This window comes from Trichechus manatus, unplaced genomic scaffold (assembly GCF_000243295.1).
Source record: "Trichechus manatus latirostris isolate Lorelei unplaced genomic scaffold, TriManLat1.0 scaffold00022, whole genome shotgun sequence".
In the NCBI taxonomy this organism is placed as follows: Eukaryota; Metazoa; Chordata; class Mammalia; order Sirenia; family Trichechidae; genus Trichechus; species Trichechus manatus.
The window spans coordinates 21932694-21948712 of NW_004443958.1; the positions used below are offsets into that span (position 1 = coordinate 21932694).

Here is a 16019-nt window from a genome sequence, read left to right on the forward strand (position 1 = left end):
AACTGGAATAACCAGAATGGAAATGGAAAGAATGAAGGGGAGGAGAGAATTTTAAAAAAAGAAAATGTTCAGAACTTAAATAAAGATACCAGTTATTTTTCACATCAAAATAACATACCAAGAGGCCAGAGCAAGATGGCAAAGTGACTGAGCAACTAATCCACTGAACAGTGAATGAAAACAAGCAGACTGAGATCTCAGAATTCCGGATGGCAGCTGAAGAGTTGGAGAGCTGGAGTGAGTCCAGAAGAGGGGGAGAAGAAGAGTGAGGATGGCACAGAAACTGGGAGAACCTACCCACTAACATCAGGAGCCCTCACTCATCACAGCCATTTTGGGACAGACCTGGGCTAGAGCCTAAACAGGGAACACGGAAAGGGAGCCAATCTGAGGAAGCTGTAGCCTGAATTTTTAAGGTGTCACAAATTGGCCATGGGAGTTCACAGGCTGCGCAATTGGAAGGGGGTGAAGGGAGACCGTTGCACTGGGAGAGTGTGCTGTTGAATCTCGCTGAGGCCCGAGACAGATGGACATTACAACCGGGAGGAACTGAAAGAGCACCAGGGCAAGGGGAGTACTTCAGACTGACAGGCAACATGGAAGGAAATGCGTGGCTCCTAGTGCTCAGGAGAAGATACCAAGCCCACTGCCACTGGGTCGATTCTGACTCATAGTGACCCTGTGGGATGGAATGGATCTGCCCTGTGGGAGTCTCAAGGCTATGAGTCTCTGTGGAGGTGAGCTGCCACATCTTTCTCCCACGGAGTGGCTGGTCAGCACAGGCCCCAGCCTTTCGGTTGGCAGTCAGGCACTTGGCCACTGCACCACCAGGGTGCCCAACCAGAAGATTTTCCCACAAAAACCAGAATACAAAATTTAACATTATAAACAAAAAGATAACAAAATGGCCCAAGTTCAACAAAAAATAGTAAAACACAAAAAATCACAAGAGTAAAAGGACAACTCAAAAGCAAAACATGAAGAAAAATAAATTACCCTGTGGAGGCCAGACTAACACAAAGAGTTGATTATTTTCAGACTATGGTGCTAAATGTGTTTAAAGGAAGAAAAAGCACACAGAAAACAAACTAGCAGAGATCAGAAAACAAATGGAGGAACAAAGGAGAGATTCAACAAGGAAATTGAAAACATTAAGAAAAAAACTACTGGAACTGAAGAATAAAGCAACTGAATCAGAAGAAGCAAGAGAAATACTCAACAGTAGAGTCGAACAGAGAGAAAATAGAATAAATGAATTAGAAGACAAAATAACTTATCAAGTCTCAGGAGACCCAAGAGAAAGAACAAAGAAAAGTGAACAAAGTCAAAAGGAAATACGGGATTCAATTAAGAAATCTACAATTAGAATTATTGGAATCCTAGAGGACCATGACAAGAATAACGGCACAGAAACAATTGCCAAGAAAGAATTTCCCAGACTTGAACAGAGAACCAAGCCTGCAAATACAGAAAGCTACACAAACCCCAATCAGAAGAGAAATAAAAAGATCAACTCTGTGCCATATCCTAATAAAATTCTTGAAAACCAAAGACAAGGAGAGAGAATTCTGAAAGCAGCAAGAGAAAAACACGTTATAACATACCAAAGGTCTTTCATAAGAATCAGTGCAGATTTTTTCCCAGAAACTCTAGAGGCCAGAAAATAATGGAGTGATATATATAAAATACTGTACAAAAGCAATTGCCAACCAAGAATTCTTTACCCAGCAAAGTTGCCATTAAAATGAAAAGGAATCAAGACATTCCCAAACAAACAGAAACTCTGGGAATTTGCCACTACCAGACCAGCTTTGCAAGTATTAGTCAAGGGAGTACTCCAAATGAAAAGGCAAGAACGTTAAATAAGTACTCTTCTCTATACATGGGGGGAGCCCTGCTGGCATAGTGTTCAGAGTTCAGCTACTAAACAAAAGGTTGGCTGTTCAAATCTACCACCCACTCCTTGGAAATCATGTGGGGCAGTTCTGCTCTATCCTATAGGGTCACTTTAGCCATTAGAGAGATGCAGTTCAAAACTACAATGAGATACCATCTTACCCCGGCTACAATGGCACTGATTTAAAAAAAACCAAAAAACAGGTAACAACAAATGTTGGCAAGGTTGTGGGGAGATTGGAACCCTTACTCATTGCTGGTGGGACTGTAAAATGGTACAACCACTGTGGAAAACAGTATGACACTTTCTCAAAAAACTAGAAATAGAACTACCCTATGATCCATCAACCACACTTCTAGGTATATACCCTAGAGACCTAAAATAATGACATGAACAGACATGTGCACACCTGTGTTCATTGCTGCCATATTCACAACAGCAAATAAATGGAAACGACTGAAGTGCCCATCAACAGATGAACGGATAAGCAAATTGTGGTACATACATACAGTGGGATACTACACAACCATACAGCCCAATGTTGAGACTACGAAACGTATTATAACGTGGGTGGACCTGGAGGGCGTAATGCTGAGTGAAATAAGTCACGCATGTAAGGACAAATATGACCCTTTTAAAAGAAGACAAAAACAGATACAGACAGAGACCAGTGTTCATTGGTCGTTACCAAGGAGAGGAGGGAGATCATAGAGACTTTTTTTTTTTTTCTGGTGATGGGAAAAGTGACACCAAATGTGGATGAGGTGAGCACAGCACAACCAAAGTAAAAATGAGTGTTTGAGCACCTATTGGTGGGAATAGGCATATTGGTATACGATGAGGTACAGGTGTGTACATAGATGAGAACAGATAGAAGTACCTATAGATACATGTAAATACAAGTATGTGGTACAGGCACATATATTCATTTGAAGACACAGAGACGGATACTCCACAGTCATTACCAGACACCTTCCAAGATGGATTTTCTGGGTTTGAAAGCTTAGGACCGTAGTTTCATGGGACAACTCAGTCAGTTGGCATAACATAGTTCACAGAAATCACAATCTGCATCCTAGTTATGGGAATAGCATATGAGGTCTTAAAAGCTTGCAAGCAGCCATCTAAGACACAGCTATGGGTCTCTACTCACCAGGAGCAAAACAATAAGAAGGTAACCAAAAGCTCAGAGAAGAAGCAAGTCTCCATGACTTGTAGTCCACAACCGTGTCCACCTTGAGATGAGAACTAGATGGTGCCCGGCTACCACCACTGACCGTTCTGACTGGGATCACAGTAGATGGTCCCGGATGGAATGGCAGAAAAATGTGGAGCAGAACTCAAATTCTTTAAAAAAAAAAAAAAAAGAAACAAAAGAAAGCCAGACAAACTGGAATGAGAGAGAACAGAGGACCCCCTGAAACTATCGCTTTGAGACACTCTTTAAACCTAAAACCGAGCCTATACAAAATAAAAGATATTGCTCGTAATATCAGTGCTCTACTTAGAAAGCATCTGTATGCGACCAAAAGGTCAACAATTACTCTAAAGCAAAGATGAGAAGGCAAATGGGGGCAGGGGAACTGGAGTACTGGAAATGAAACAACCAGAACACAGTTAAAGAGAATGTTGACACATTGTGAAAAATGTAGCTAATGTCACTGAACAATTTGTGTGAAAATGGTCAAATGAGAACCTAACTTGCTGTGTAAACTTTCACCAAAAATTCAGTAAAATATTTTTTTGAAAACCATACGAAGTGCCAAAAGTGATGTGAATAAAACAGAATATACGCCAGGGATAAGGAGAAAGGTTATGTGGGGAGGGGTGGGGGGTGGATAAAGCTAGTGCTGTGAAGAAACAAACTTTTGTAGCTCCTCTGTTAAAAAGATAAACTCCACACTCCCATACTCCTTAGCATTACGGATAAGGAGGAGGCAGCCGGGTGTGGGAAAAGGGCACCAGACAGACCTGATTACAGTCCCGGCGCTGGTCCGCACCTGTTCATTTTTAGATAGTTATTTAACCTTATTTAACATCTTGGAGCTTCATTTTTCTTATATATATATATATATGTATATATATATATATATACAGGGGATAGAATAATATCCACATGATAGAATTGTCATGTGGTTAAATGCTACTACGGAGATCATACAGTAGTATATACGTTAGCTTAGCGGCGCCCTGTATGTACTAGGCAGGTTAGTAATCTCCGTTTTTCAAGAACCGTTTTGCAGTCTTAATCCCACTCACATCTCACGTCTTCCCTCCTCGACCCTTCACAGCACCTTCACTGAATAGCCCCTTCCTTCATACTTTCCTCCCACCTCCCAGCAAAACTAGACTGTGATCCCACGTTATTTTGTACGCACTTCGATACTCTGTTCTACTGAAGTGCATTTATGTGTTTATCTTCACTAGCTTTTGGAGAGCGGGGATCACCCCTTATTTATTTCTGTATCTCCATCTCCCAGCACAGAATCTTGCACATATATTACTCCAGAAATGTTTTCTTTATGCATGAGCACACTTGGGCCTAGTGCTTCATTTTGCTTTATTTTTTCAACTCTGTTCAACGTTCAAAATGTTCTAAGTGCCTTTGAGAAGAGTCCTTCCATCTTGCACCTTTAGAATTGAGAGAGGAGGGTTGAAGACAGCCTCTTGTTCATCTTTACCCATTTCTAATCTATTGCCTTTCCTAAATTGCCTGGGCACGTAGTTTTCTGGAGTTTTGTTCTAACTCCTGCAGTCAGTGTATTTAATAAACATGTACTGAGCACCATTTTTTCTAAGGGAGCTTGTTTTCAGTGAAGAAAACACCCTCATTCTTCCCTTGTGGAGCTTTCATTCTCCCTTTGCTGGGAGGAGATGGACAATAAGCATAATAAATGTTTTGTGTGTTAGAGATGACAAATGCTATAGAAAAAAATAGAGCAGGGCAAGGCAAGTCCGGGTTGCCAGGGCAGGGGGGTTGCAGGTTCCTTCCGAGTGGACCTTGTTGAGGCGGCTGAGGGAGACATGGACTCGGTCCCAGCGCGACAGTTTGCCTCTCGACCCTGCCAGGAGAGGGACATCCTTCCTCCCAGTACTGGAGGCTATTGCTTGACTCCAGTTGGTGGGATCGAAGACCTCTGGGAAAGCCAGGAATTATGCTGAACGCTTGGGCTTCCTTGACCCCTGATAACGGACATGGTGCATGGAGGGGGAGAGAAGGCCTGGGGAGACAGCGTCCTAGTGCCAGTGACAGAAGGCCACTCTTGATCTGCTGGGGAAGGGGCTTCCCCTTAATCTGGACGGAGTTGACTAATGTGGTTTCTTGCCTATGTTAACATTATAAGTTGTATCCAAAATGAAGAGATTTTTTAGTGTTTCTTCCACTTTGCCAAATGTTGGATTTTTAGTTTATCCTTGGGAAATAGGACACGTCTTTGGTTAATGGACATTTGAGGTACACGAAATGAAATGCTGCGAAAGCAATTCAGATGGAACTGACAGGGATGAGAATGGGTCTCAGCTGCTCCCACTTCTCAGCCTGATGACAGTCTTGCAATAAATACATAATCAGAAGCTGGGTGAAATGATAGCAAACGTCAGTTTGAAGTTTTCACTTGTCAGAGCTAAGATTGTCTTAGCACCAAACCATTGCCAGGCCACATTATGCTACCTTTTATCCTCCTGCTCATTGGAAAACATTTTTACCCACAGTGTTTTTTTTTTAAATGCTGAGCTGTGTCAGAAGGTTTCGCAGATAGATTTCCAATCCGTAGCCGATGCTCGGGACTGCTCGGTTCCTATAATAAAGGAGGCTTAAGTCTGGTCAAAAAGCAATTGTTTGACTCTTCTGTTTATTAGTCTCAGGACCTGCCGTTTTTAGTTCCAAGTTAAATAATTGGGAACTGTGTCAGAAAGGGAAGTTCTTCTCAGGTTTATGAAGAGGCTCCTCTTTATCTGTACAACAGAAATAAAATCCGCAAGAACATCAAGGTTTTATTTATCTGAGGAGCCGTTAAGATGTAACTTCTGACCTTTGGAAAGAAGTCTCAGGTTCATTTAACTTAGCACTGAGTTTCTAAGAAGCAGTAACCATTTTATTTTCAACAAAGGGAAAAGTCGTTTTGACTGCCGTGGGGCCAGATGGTGTGACTGAGCCGTGGAGAAGGTTAGAGCTGCAGGGGGGATCTGGTGGCACCTAGACCAACCCTGAGTTACAGCTGAAGCGCTTCGACCAGCGAGCACACGGGCTCTGCCAGGCCGCCCGGCAGGCGAAGGCCAAGCTTAGACCCAGATCTCTTGGCCGATATCTGATACTGCCTTTTATCGAAAGGTTCGGTTGGTTCTGAGTTTCTGTTCTCAAGATGAGAATAATAACATTTCTCTTACTTAAAACTATAAATTTTAAGAAGTGGGAAAGCCACATTGTTTTGTCGCCATTTATTTTATTTTTCTGAATGGGAAAACTGTCTGCTCTTTTTCCAGCTAGTCACTTGTCTTTTCTTCTCACCATAAATGTGTATCGTGCCTTGAGGGAAAATTAGGGCCACAGAAAGGGAGGGGTGGGATCTGAGGCCAGAGGGAGAAGGAAGGCGGTGAGCAGTCGCAATGGTCGCGTGGCAGAGTTTCCTGGAGACCTCAGCATGAGGAGGGATCACACACTCCCCCCGTCGGGAGCGACCCAGAGGCGTTGCTTCCATCTGCTGGAGCCACAGCGCACTCAGGGTAAGGGGCATCTGCCCGCGGAAGGTGGCCAAATGTGCGTTTTCAGCACGTGGCAGTGGCAGCGCCCTGAGCTTTGAGTCCAGTGCTGCCACTTAGTAGTTGTGTGACCCTGGGCAGGTGGCTCAGCCTCTTGGCGCCTCGTTGCCTTGTCTGTGAAAAGAGATTTTATGTCAGCTAAGTCAGGTCATGCACACAGAGAACCAGGCAGGGCCTAGTTCACAGTACTTCCATTCCTAAGCTCCCTAGGAATCCCAGCCCTCAATTTAAGGAACCTTTTTTTTTTTTTTTTTTTAACCCGAGTAGGCACATGTGCCTCTGTGGGAAAATTGCACAGTGCTACTTTGTGTAAGGAGTCATCTGTAGGAGTGACTATTCTGATCCTGGGCAAGGTTTGAAAGAGCTCAGAAAGCTTAGCACAGCCCATTTGAGACAGTTGATGTTCTATCTTTATGCCAGAAAGCTCATGTTATAACCAGTATGTTACACTGATTTAATTAACTTGTGAGGACGTGATTAAACCAGGATAACAGTCTGGACTGTAATTTGCATATGGAGGAAACATTTTATACTGAGGAACATTCTGGCCCAGGCACTTTATCAGTACTTATTAACTCTATTTAATATACCTACTTGTAGACACTCAAGTGTTTCAGCCTGTTTTCCTGCCTCTGTGCCTTGCATATACTGTTCCCTCTGCCTGGAAGGCCCCTGCTGCCATTGTCTCTGTCTGCTCCTTCTCCCCACCCCTTCATTAGCTTCACCTTCCTGGACTCAGAACACTGTTCAAGCATTACGTTCTCTAAGGAGCCATCCGTGACATACCGTGTACCCAGTCACTCAGCAGATTTAGTAATAGCCCATTTGCGGGCAGGAGAGGGAGAAGAAACAATGAACGTGTGCCGTAACAGGGAACCACCTGATCCTGCGAGACTGGGCAGGTTCTCTGAGGAAGTGGCGATCAGGCTGAGTCTGAGTGGGAAGTAGCTTGGAAAGAGAGGCGAGGAGAACATTTCTGGCAGAAGGAGCAGCACCTGTGAGGCATAAAGGACCATTCTCGCACTGCGGACTTCTTTCTGAAAGGAATCGCCATACTGTTCTGCAGTCACTGGACTTGCTGCCTAATCTCTGGTGCCGTCTACCTGAGAAAGGAAACATGGGAGGAGAACGAGTTCTGGGGTGACCAACCGGTGTGGCCTTTGCAATCAGAGACCGTCAGCCACACTACTCTCTGTGAGATTTGAGGCTAGTTTCTTGGCCTTCCTGAGCTGCAGCGTCCTCACCTGTAAGTGGGTACAGTAGTGCTGCTTGCCTCAGGGCTGCTGTGTCGGCTTTCTGGGGGGTCTCAGCAGCTCGTGTGCAGTAGGCACAGCAAGGATCTTAGCACTCATAGTGTGTCTTCCGAAGGTGTCCAACAGCTGAGCTGTATCATTGTCTATTTTGATTAGAAACATCTTACTTTATTGCATGAAGTTGAAATAACGTGGGTGTTTATTTCCATGATAGTTCAGGATAGCAAATTCAGGACGATTGCTTCCCTACAAAATTAAGTAAACATGAGAACACCTGAGAAGGTGAGTGGACGCGCCTCCTCAGATGCTCAGAATAGCAGCATGAATTAACTACATATATGCTAGGGCTGGATGATCTAGATTTTCCGCAGATCTGAGCCTGTACAATTTTATACCCAGTTCAAGTACATTGTGTCTATGTAGCCTGTTTTGCAGTATCTGTAAAATGGCAATGATACCACGCTCCCTCCCTCTTGATACCCCAGAAGATGCTGTGCAGTAGAATACAGCTGTACCTTATGTAACCGCAGGCTTCTGAGGGGCCCATGGTTAGATGGCAAAGATCCGTTCACCTGCTCTCCTATTAACAATAGTTAATGCTGAGTGGTGTTTTGTTAGCCACTGCCGTCAAGTCGATTCAGACTCATAGCGACCCTATAGGACAGAGTAGAACTGCCCCATAAGGTTTCCAAGGCTGTAAATCTTTACAAAAGCAGATTGCCACATCTTTCTCCTGCAAAGCATCTGGTGGGTTCAAACCACTGACCTTTCGGTTAGCAGCCGAGCACTTTAACCACTGTGCCACCAGGGCTCTGTGGTAATGGGATAGTGCTGATGAATTAAAGCATTTAATTGTGTTATTGTTTTTAATGTATTATCAGGTGAAGTGCCCACAATTCATATAGCACCAGATCCTCTGGTGGATAAGGGTTAAAGAAGAAATACAGTCTGGCCTTCGGTAGGCTTTCCATCTGTCAGTCAGAGTGTGTGGTTTTGCCTTCTCCTCTACTCCCGCTGCCCCTTGGCCAAGCCTGGCCCTGCTTCTCTGCCCAGGGCACTAAGCTGTCCAAGGCACGCCCCTCTCTCTCCAGACTCAGAGTTCTCCAGCACCGGGGCCGCAGTCAGCACTCACCGTGTGTGGATTGGCCAGTTTTGTGGTTAAGGTGTCTGACGCACTTATTTTATTAAAACTGGGGGACTACGAGAGGGATCTTTGGTAACCCGGAAGTTAAGGCGTCTGTGTTAGGGCTCTGACGTCTCAAGGGAGTTCCTTTCGGTATCCAGCCATGCCGTTTATTAGTGATTTGTAATTTTTAGAGTACTGCACTGAATATGATTTGAACTCAGACCATTTTGCCCTAACTCTGTATTTGTCTTTTTTCTCCGTGTGTGTATGTGTTGTTTTTAATACAGTGGTACTGATTACTATGATTATGGACATGGACTCAGTGAGGAGACGTACGATTCCTACGGTGAGTGGAATGAACCATAAATAGGGAAAATGGCCAAAGGAAGAAATGTACAGATCTTAATTGGAGAGGAAATTCATAAAGACATTTTGACTATGAAACAGTTCATTTGTGCATATCTAGCAATTTTCAGAGGCTCCTTTAATATTCAAATTTAATATTTCAAGAGAACTAAAGGCTTACAGAAGATTATATGAATTCAGATTCTGAACCTCGATTTTCTGTTTAGGTTGATTGCCACGTGCTGATGTTCTCGTGTCTAGAATAGCTTACTGTACTGCAGACACTTGATAAGTATGGGTCTTTCTGAAGTGTCTTTGCTCCTTGACAGTAAAGGAAAATGAAGCAATTGAGACTATAGCTCTAAAGTATTCCCTCCACCCCCATCTTTATGTTTTAATTCATTCACAAGCTCAGGTCCTCTTAAAAACCACACTGGGAGTCATTCCAGAAAGGTTACACAGCCCTGAGCCAGGCAGGACAGGCAGGGTCTGGCAGGATTGCAGAGACAGCTAAACCCCACTTAATTCAGAGGGAGTGGGTGGAGGCGCTGGGAATCCACATCCGTATCCCAACACGCGGAAGGATGGCAGGTTTAATTAAAAGAATTGGCAGTAGCAACATAATGAGAGTTAGGAGCGCCTTTGCCGCAGGGCAGAGAGATCAGAGAACAGGAAGCTTCTATCAGCTGCAGAGCTTTGATGAATACCTAGGACCCAGCGCAAGTGACGCCCGAGTCTGTTTAATGGATGGTATGACATTTCTCTGAACGTACCTAGAAAACCATTTTCCCGTGTTCCTTTTGAAATGCATTTTGTTAGTCACCTGCCTGAAGCCGTGATGACTGTGCCTTGGTTTTTTGTTTTTGGTTAGTGGTAACAGACACTTAAGTGAATTACATTGGTTTGCTGAATGCTGTCTTCTTAAATTGATTCAAGTTAGCTTGAGGGAATGACGTTGATTGCATGTTTGTATCAAAAGAAGAGGTCGTTTTAAGTATTTTTCCTTCACAGCCTTTTAAATTGGTCTCTGTGGACACATGGCTTTTAAACTGCTGTATGTTGCAGCAGGGATGTTAACTGTTGGATGACAAGACTTGGAGGTAGCTGGGTGCGAGGGCTGAGAGGTTGAACAGGTATCTGATCTCCGGAGAGGAAGATGACAGAGTGGTCTTCTTATTAACACCATTGTCCAGTATGTATTTAATGTTAACAACGAGTGAAATTTGACTTTACGTCATTAACTTGGCTTCATATTCATTAAGTGTTACGGAGGTGTAAATTTCCACCCGGAACAACTTCCATGTAGTCTTTCTTTGAGAGGGCCTGTGGAGAGTGACAGCAGTCTCTCGCCCAGCCACCCGATCCCGCTTTGCTCTCCAGTTTTTTCTCCTTGGCCTTTTTCCAGTTTTTTCTCCTTGGCCTTTTCCAGATGTTTATTTTCCCCTTCTTTTTTTTGCTGTTAAGAGGAAATCTAAGTGATCCTTTTCCCATTCTCTTTCTTATTCATAAATACGTTCTTAACATTTCACAAAAGGCAGTTCAATTTGCTACTTGAGCTAATGAGCCTGTGCTGAGTGAGTGGCCAGGAGGAACGTTCTGGCAAAGTCGGCTGCCATCTAAGATGCGAAACCCACTTTTCTTCCTGTGCTGATAGGTTGTGCTCATGAGACTGCCATTTCCATTGTGTTCGTGATTTTTTAAAAGTAACTCCCCTTGGGTATTTTTACAGTCCATCGGGTATATATCTTCAGTGTGATGTCTAACACTGGGCTAAGGTAGCCTCAGGGCTAAATTAGATTCTGAAAAATGAAGCCGGGGGGACCATGGCAATGATCTCATTGTGATTCATCTTCCTTGTTTTAGGGCAGGAGGAGTGGACTAACTGCAGACACAAGGCACCCTCATCAAGGACAACGAAGGGCGTCTACAGAGACCAGCCGTATGGCAGATACTGATTGTACTGTCTGATGTTGTGAAATACCAATCTCCACCAGTCCTGTATACTGTTCAAAGTAATTTTTTTCTATGAACAATCCCTTTTTCATAAATCAAAATGCTTAAAATACGAATGGATGGAACTTAAACTACTTTGTTGAAACGTCAACCCGGCAGAAAAAAAAAAAAAAAAGACATGTAAAATTTTGTTATTTCTAGTCTGTATATGAAAAATAGGTCATCAAAAGAAAAAGAAAAATAACTTTGATTAACTAGTGTTAAAAAAAATAGGTTTACTAAATTTGTTAATCCATTCTTTTAACATAAGCCTCACCTTTCATTTTAAAGGTTTCCATAGACTTTAGTTATTTTATCTTTCAGCCATATGCTAGTTTTTTTCTTTCTCTTGCCAACATGCGTAAAAAGGGAAACCAATTACAAGTGCAAATAATGTGGTATTCTTTTGTAACTCAAGTCTTGAAATGTTCTGTAGTGTTAAGCAAAGTCTTCTCTTGCTTGATACTAAATAAACTTTTGAAAGAAACTTCGTGTGTGTGAGCTAACAGTTTCATGTTTTTCTTATTTAAAAAGGCCTTCATAAATAGTTGTAAACAGGGAAAGAATTCATTTAACAGCGCTTGTCATAAAAGGGCCACACTAAACATTGTACAACTTATTTAAAAAATGGTTTAAAATTAAATGTACCGTTTTATACTCACCGTAGATTTAAATGCTGTTTAAAGAATCCAAATGGAGTCAAATGCTTGAGCGGCACGTTAAAACCACGCAAAACCAAATCTTGTTTAAAAACTGGTTTTAAAATAACTACTGGATTTTCTGGAAAAGATGTGATCAGTTTTCATCTTGTTGAGCGTTTTCTCACTAGTGCAACTTTGGATTTTTTATGAGACTTTTGGTACCTTAATGAACACCTCCCTCCATGCTGGAAGCAATAAGCACAAAGCTTTTAAAGGCATTCTGACTTGACTAATTGAGGTCGCAGTCGTCAAGGCTGAGGATGTGTAACCCTTAAACGGTCTTCATTTCCAAAGGTAAATAAATCAAATAAGATTTTAATCTCACTTAATTTATCTTAATATAACTAATAAAACCAGGGAGATTACAACTTAGCCAGTTTCATTATCCATTTTAGAAAGGTTTTAAGAGCACCTAAATTCTCATTTTAAAAAGTTTAATTTGTTTTAGTAATCTAAAAAGCTGTAGTTTAGTCAGTTTAATTGGGGCCAATTATTCCCTATTAAACAAATGTAAAACCTCATAACTAGTTGTTTGTAATACATTATTTGGTTATAAATGTTAGTAATTGAGGGCACTTCTTAAAACTGACAAATATTTACTAAAGTTATTCTTTAATCATTTGGCTTAATTTTTGTTTAAATTGTAGATTGTATAAAATGTGTAATTTTTATTTCTTGGGAGATGTTCTTCTCTTTATTGTGAGTAAAAAGTTCTTTTCTTTTGCTAGGAAATGCCAGCCATCTGATTGTCAAAGGAACTGGTTATGCACCTACAACAAACAAAGGTAAGCGCCTTTTTGTTCCAGTTATTCCGATGCGCTAAGGAAGATGAAGACAGTTTCATGCGTAAGTTGCATGAAAATTTCCCATGATGGTTCCCTATTACCAACACTAGTGATTAAGGCAAATCAACTCCTCCAGTCAGAAGAGAAGCTACCTGAATGTAAACAAGTCATATCCAGTCAGCTTTACCATAAGCTGCAGAGACTGGAGGCTCAGGTCATCGTAATAAGTATTTAAATATTCAGATTTCTTTCTTTTATAAAAATATAACAGTCTACTGAGTAACATGAAAAATCACTTCCAAATCGTTAAGAAAAACAAAGCAGTTTACTAAACTTAATGTTCATGTTAGGATCCAAATTTTATTTATGCTGCAGATTTTTTACATTAATTATTTTAGACTTACGGAGTACGAATTACTTGTGTACTTTTATGCACTTTCTGAATTTTGTAAAACAAATTACTACTTTTGTAAAGTAAATATAAAATGTTTTACAAAATTATTTCATAATTTTTTTAAAAAACAGCCAGGGGTCTATGAAGGAAAGGTATCATTAATTTGGTCTCATTCTTCAAGATATTCTTGTTTTTTGTCTAAACCATCAAAAAACCCTGCTTAGGCCCTGGTGTCCCAGAGAGTCTTAATTTTTTTAAAGAGTGTTTGTATTTGAGCCTGCTGCTTACTGTGTGACTTTGGTCACGTCTCACTGTCTGCATCAGTACAATGAGAATGGTCCTTGGCTCATGTAGTTACAAGAATTAAGTGAGATAATATCACGAGAGTGTTTGGTATCCTGGAAAACGATGCCGTTCTGTGAAGTTTCATTGTCAATGCTGAACACACACGTTAAATATGTATGGGAGCTCTGTGAGATGTTTTAAAGTGATAGCCAGAATTAGCCTGGAACAGTTGCAGTGCCTTTAGAGAGAGAATAGTTTTCTTCACTCTCATAGACCTAAGTTCTTTCTTTTTTGCTTCTTTTCTTGCAGAGAAAGGGAACAGGATATATACCACAAGTGGCATCTTAACAGTGTGTTGTGTTCTGTTGGAGGCAAAAAAAAGTCTGTTTTCTTTCTTCGTAAATAATGTTTTTTTTAGGAAATGGCATATCTAATAGTAAATATGTTCAAGGAGCCCTGGTGGCAGTGGTTAAGCGCTCGGCTACTAACTGAAAGGTTGGCGGTGTGAGCCCACCAGCCGCTCTGAGGAACAAAGATGGACAGTCTGCTTCCATAAAGGTTTACAGCCTCTGTCCTATAGAGTCACTGTGAGTTGGAATTGATGACAATGGGTTTTGTTTTGTTTTTTTTGGTTTGGGGGACGGGGTTGATAGTAGGTGTTTATTTCTTAACTCAGGAGTCAGGGATAAGTCCCTACAGGGTCAATCCTTAGATGGCTTCAGAACTAATTCATAGACATGTATGTAATCTTATCTGCCCTTGAAGCACCCACAGATTTCATCAGATTTTAAAAAGGGACTGTGGTCCATCAAGGTCAGGAGCCACCAGGAGCACTTTCCCCGCTCAGCTTTCCAGGTGTTCCCTTACCTGGCCTGTACTCTGCCAAGCCTCACCTCTTCCTCTTTCAACAGGAAGACCCTGCTATAGACAAGCCTGTCTCCTTGTGTCCCTAAGAGCACATTGCATCATTCCAAATCTTTGTTCTAGCCTTCGTGTTCCCTGTTGTAATTCATTCATTTTCTCACTTGACAAATGTTTATTGAGCACTAGTTGGATGCTAAACACAAAGGTGGCACTGCGAATACAGAAATCTGTAAGACGTGGACCCGTCTAGTCAAGGGATTCAAACTCTAACGGAAGTGACAGACTGACAAACCAGATGTCGCAGTCCTCTCTCCTTTTGCCTGTAGACACCGTCGCCACCCCTGAAGGCTCGGCCCAGTTACACCAAGCTGTAACCCTTCTGCCCTCTTGAATGCTGTTTATTTGTGTGTCTTTACTTCAGTATTGATATCCTAAGGCTTCTAGTGGTTGCAAGTTTGCCATAGTGACCAAGTATTCTGTGCCAGGTACTGTGCTTCTCACTTTCCATAAATTGTCCCACTGACTCCTCACAGCTGTAAGAAGAAAGTAACCATCATCTCTACTTTACAGTGGGAAAAGCTTGAGCTTCAAGAGGTGAAACAACTTATGCAAGGTCACATACCTTAAAATTGGTGGAGCCCAGATTTGAACCCCACTGCTTTAATCCAGAGTATTAGGAGCCTTGGTGGCATAGTGGTTAAGAGCTCGACTGCTAATTGAAAGGTCAGCAGTTCGAATCCACCAGGCACTCCTTGGAAACCCGATGGAGTTGGAACCGACTCAAAAGCAACAGGTTTGGTTTGGGTTGGTTTATTTGGTCTTAGCCACATTGTTGTACTGTCAGTTCTGTGTGCTAGTGCTGGGTCGCCATTAGATTAAAGGCTCGTGAAGAGCAGGGGCTAAATCTTATGTTACTTTGTTCCCTTCAGAGTAACACAAAGCACTGAGCGTTGGCTAGACATTATGACTGATAACAACCCTCCTGCCCCAGTCTCTTCCTGCCCCCTGCCCTAGATCCCTTCCTGGAGAGATTCTTTGACTTTATCCAGGTTCTCGATCTTCTTCAAAGTATTTCTTCCAGGTTGAATCAGTATCAGTATTTGCTCAGCTGCATTTACTCAGAGATTGCTATTCTGCAGACAATAGGAATACAGTGATTAGAGATAATTCCTGCCCTTGAGGAAGCCTCCGTCTACTGAGGGCATGGACAAAGGAAGCCTCAGCGCAGACTCTGATGCATACACGTGTGGGACTTGACAGGTACATGGAAGAGGCGGGTGGGTAGAGGTAGGGAAAGGCATGCCAGAGAAGCTGTTGAGCTGTTTTGAAGGGCCAACAGAAGACAACCACATAGAGAAGGCACTCTTGGAAGTAGTCATATCCCAGCTCTGCCATTTACCAGCTTTGTAACCGTGGAGAAGTTACTTAGCCTCTCTAAACGGTAGTTTCCTCATCCATAAAACGGGAACCATAAAGGTGTCTGCCTCCTTAAGGCTGTAAAGATTAGAAGTGTGCCGCCACAAGTAGACGTGTGCCCTCTCACTTGTAGCTGTCTGGACATCTGGGACTGCAAGAAGACACACTCATCCAGGAAACTGCAGATAGACTAGATAATTAGA

At 42.3% G+C, this 16019-nt stretch overlaps 1 protein-coding gene across 1 annotated transcript in view; it reads left to right on the top strand.

Annotated features, from left to right (window-relative positions):
* The window catches only part of KHDRBS3 (KH RNA binding domain containing, signal transduction associated 3), a 186126-nt gene extending 174268 nt beyond the window's left edge, over window positions 1–11858 (top strand). The window contains exons 8-9 of the mRNA XM_004373022.1: window positions 9322–9380; window positions 11243–11858. Of these exons, the coding sequence (XP_004373079.1) occupies window positions 9322–9380; window positions 11243–11334 (151 nt within the window). The 3' untranslated portion in view covers window positions 11335–11858. The remainder of the gene's footprint in view (window positions 1–9321; window positions 9381–11242) is intronic.
* The last annotated feature ends 4161 nt before the right edge of the window (window positions 11859–16019 follow it).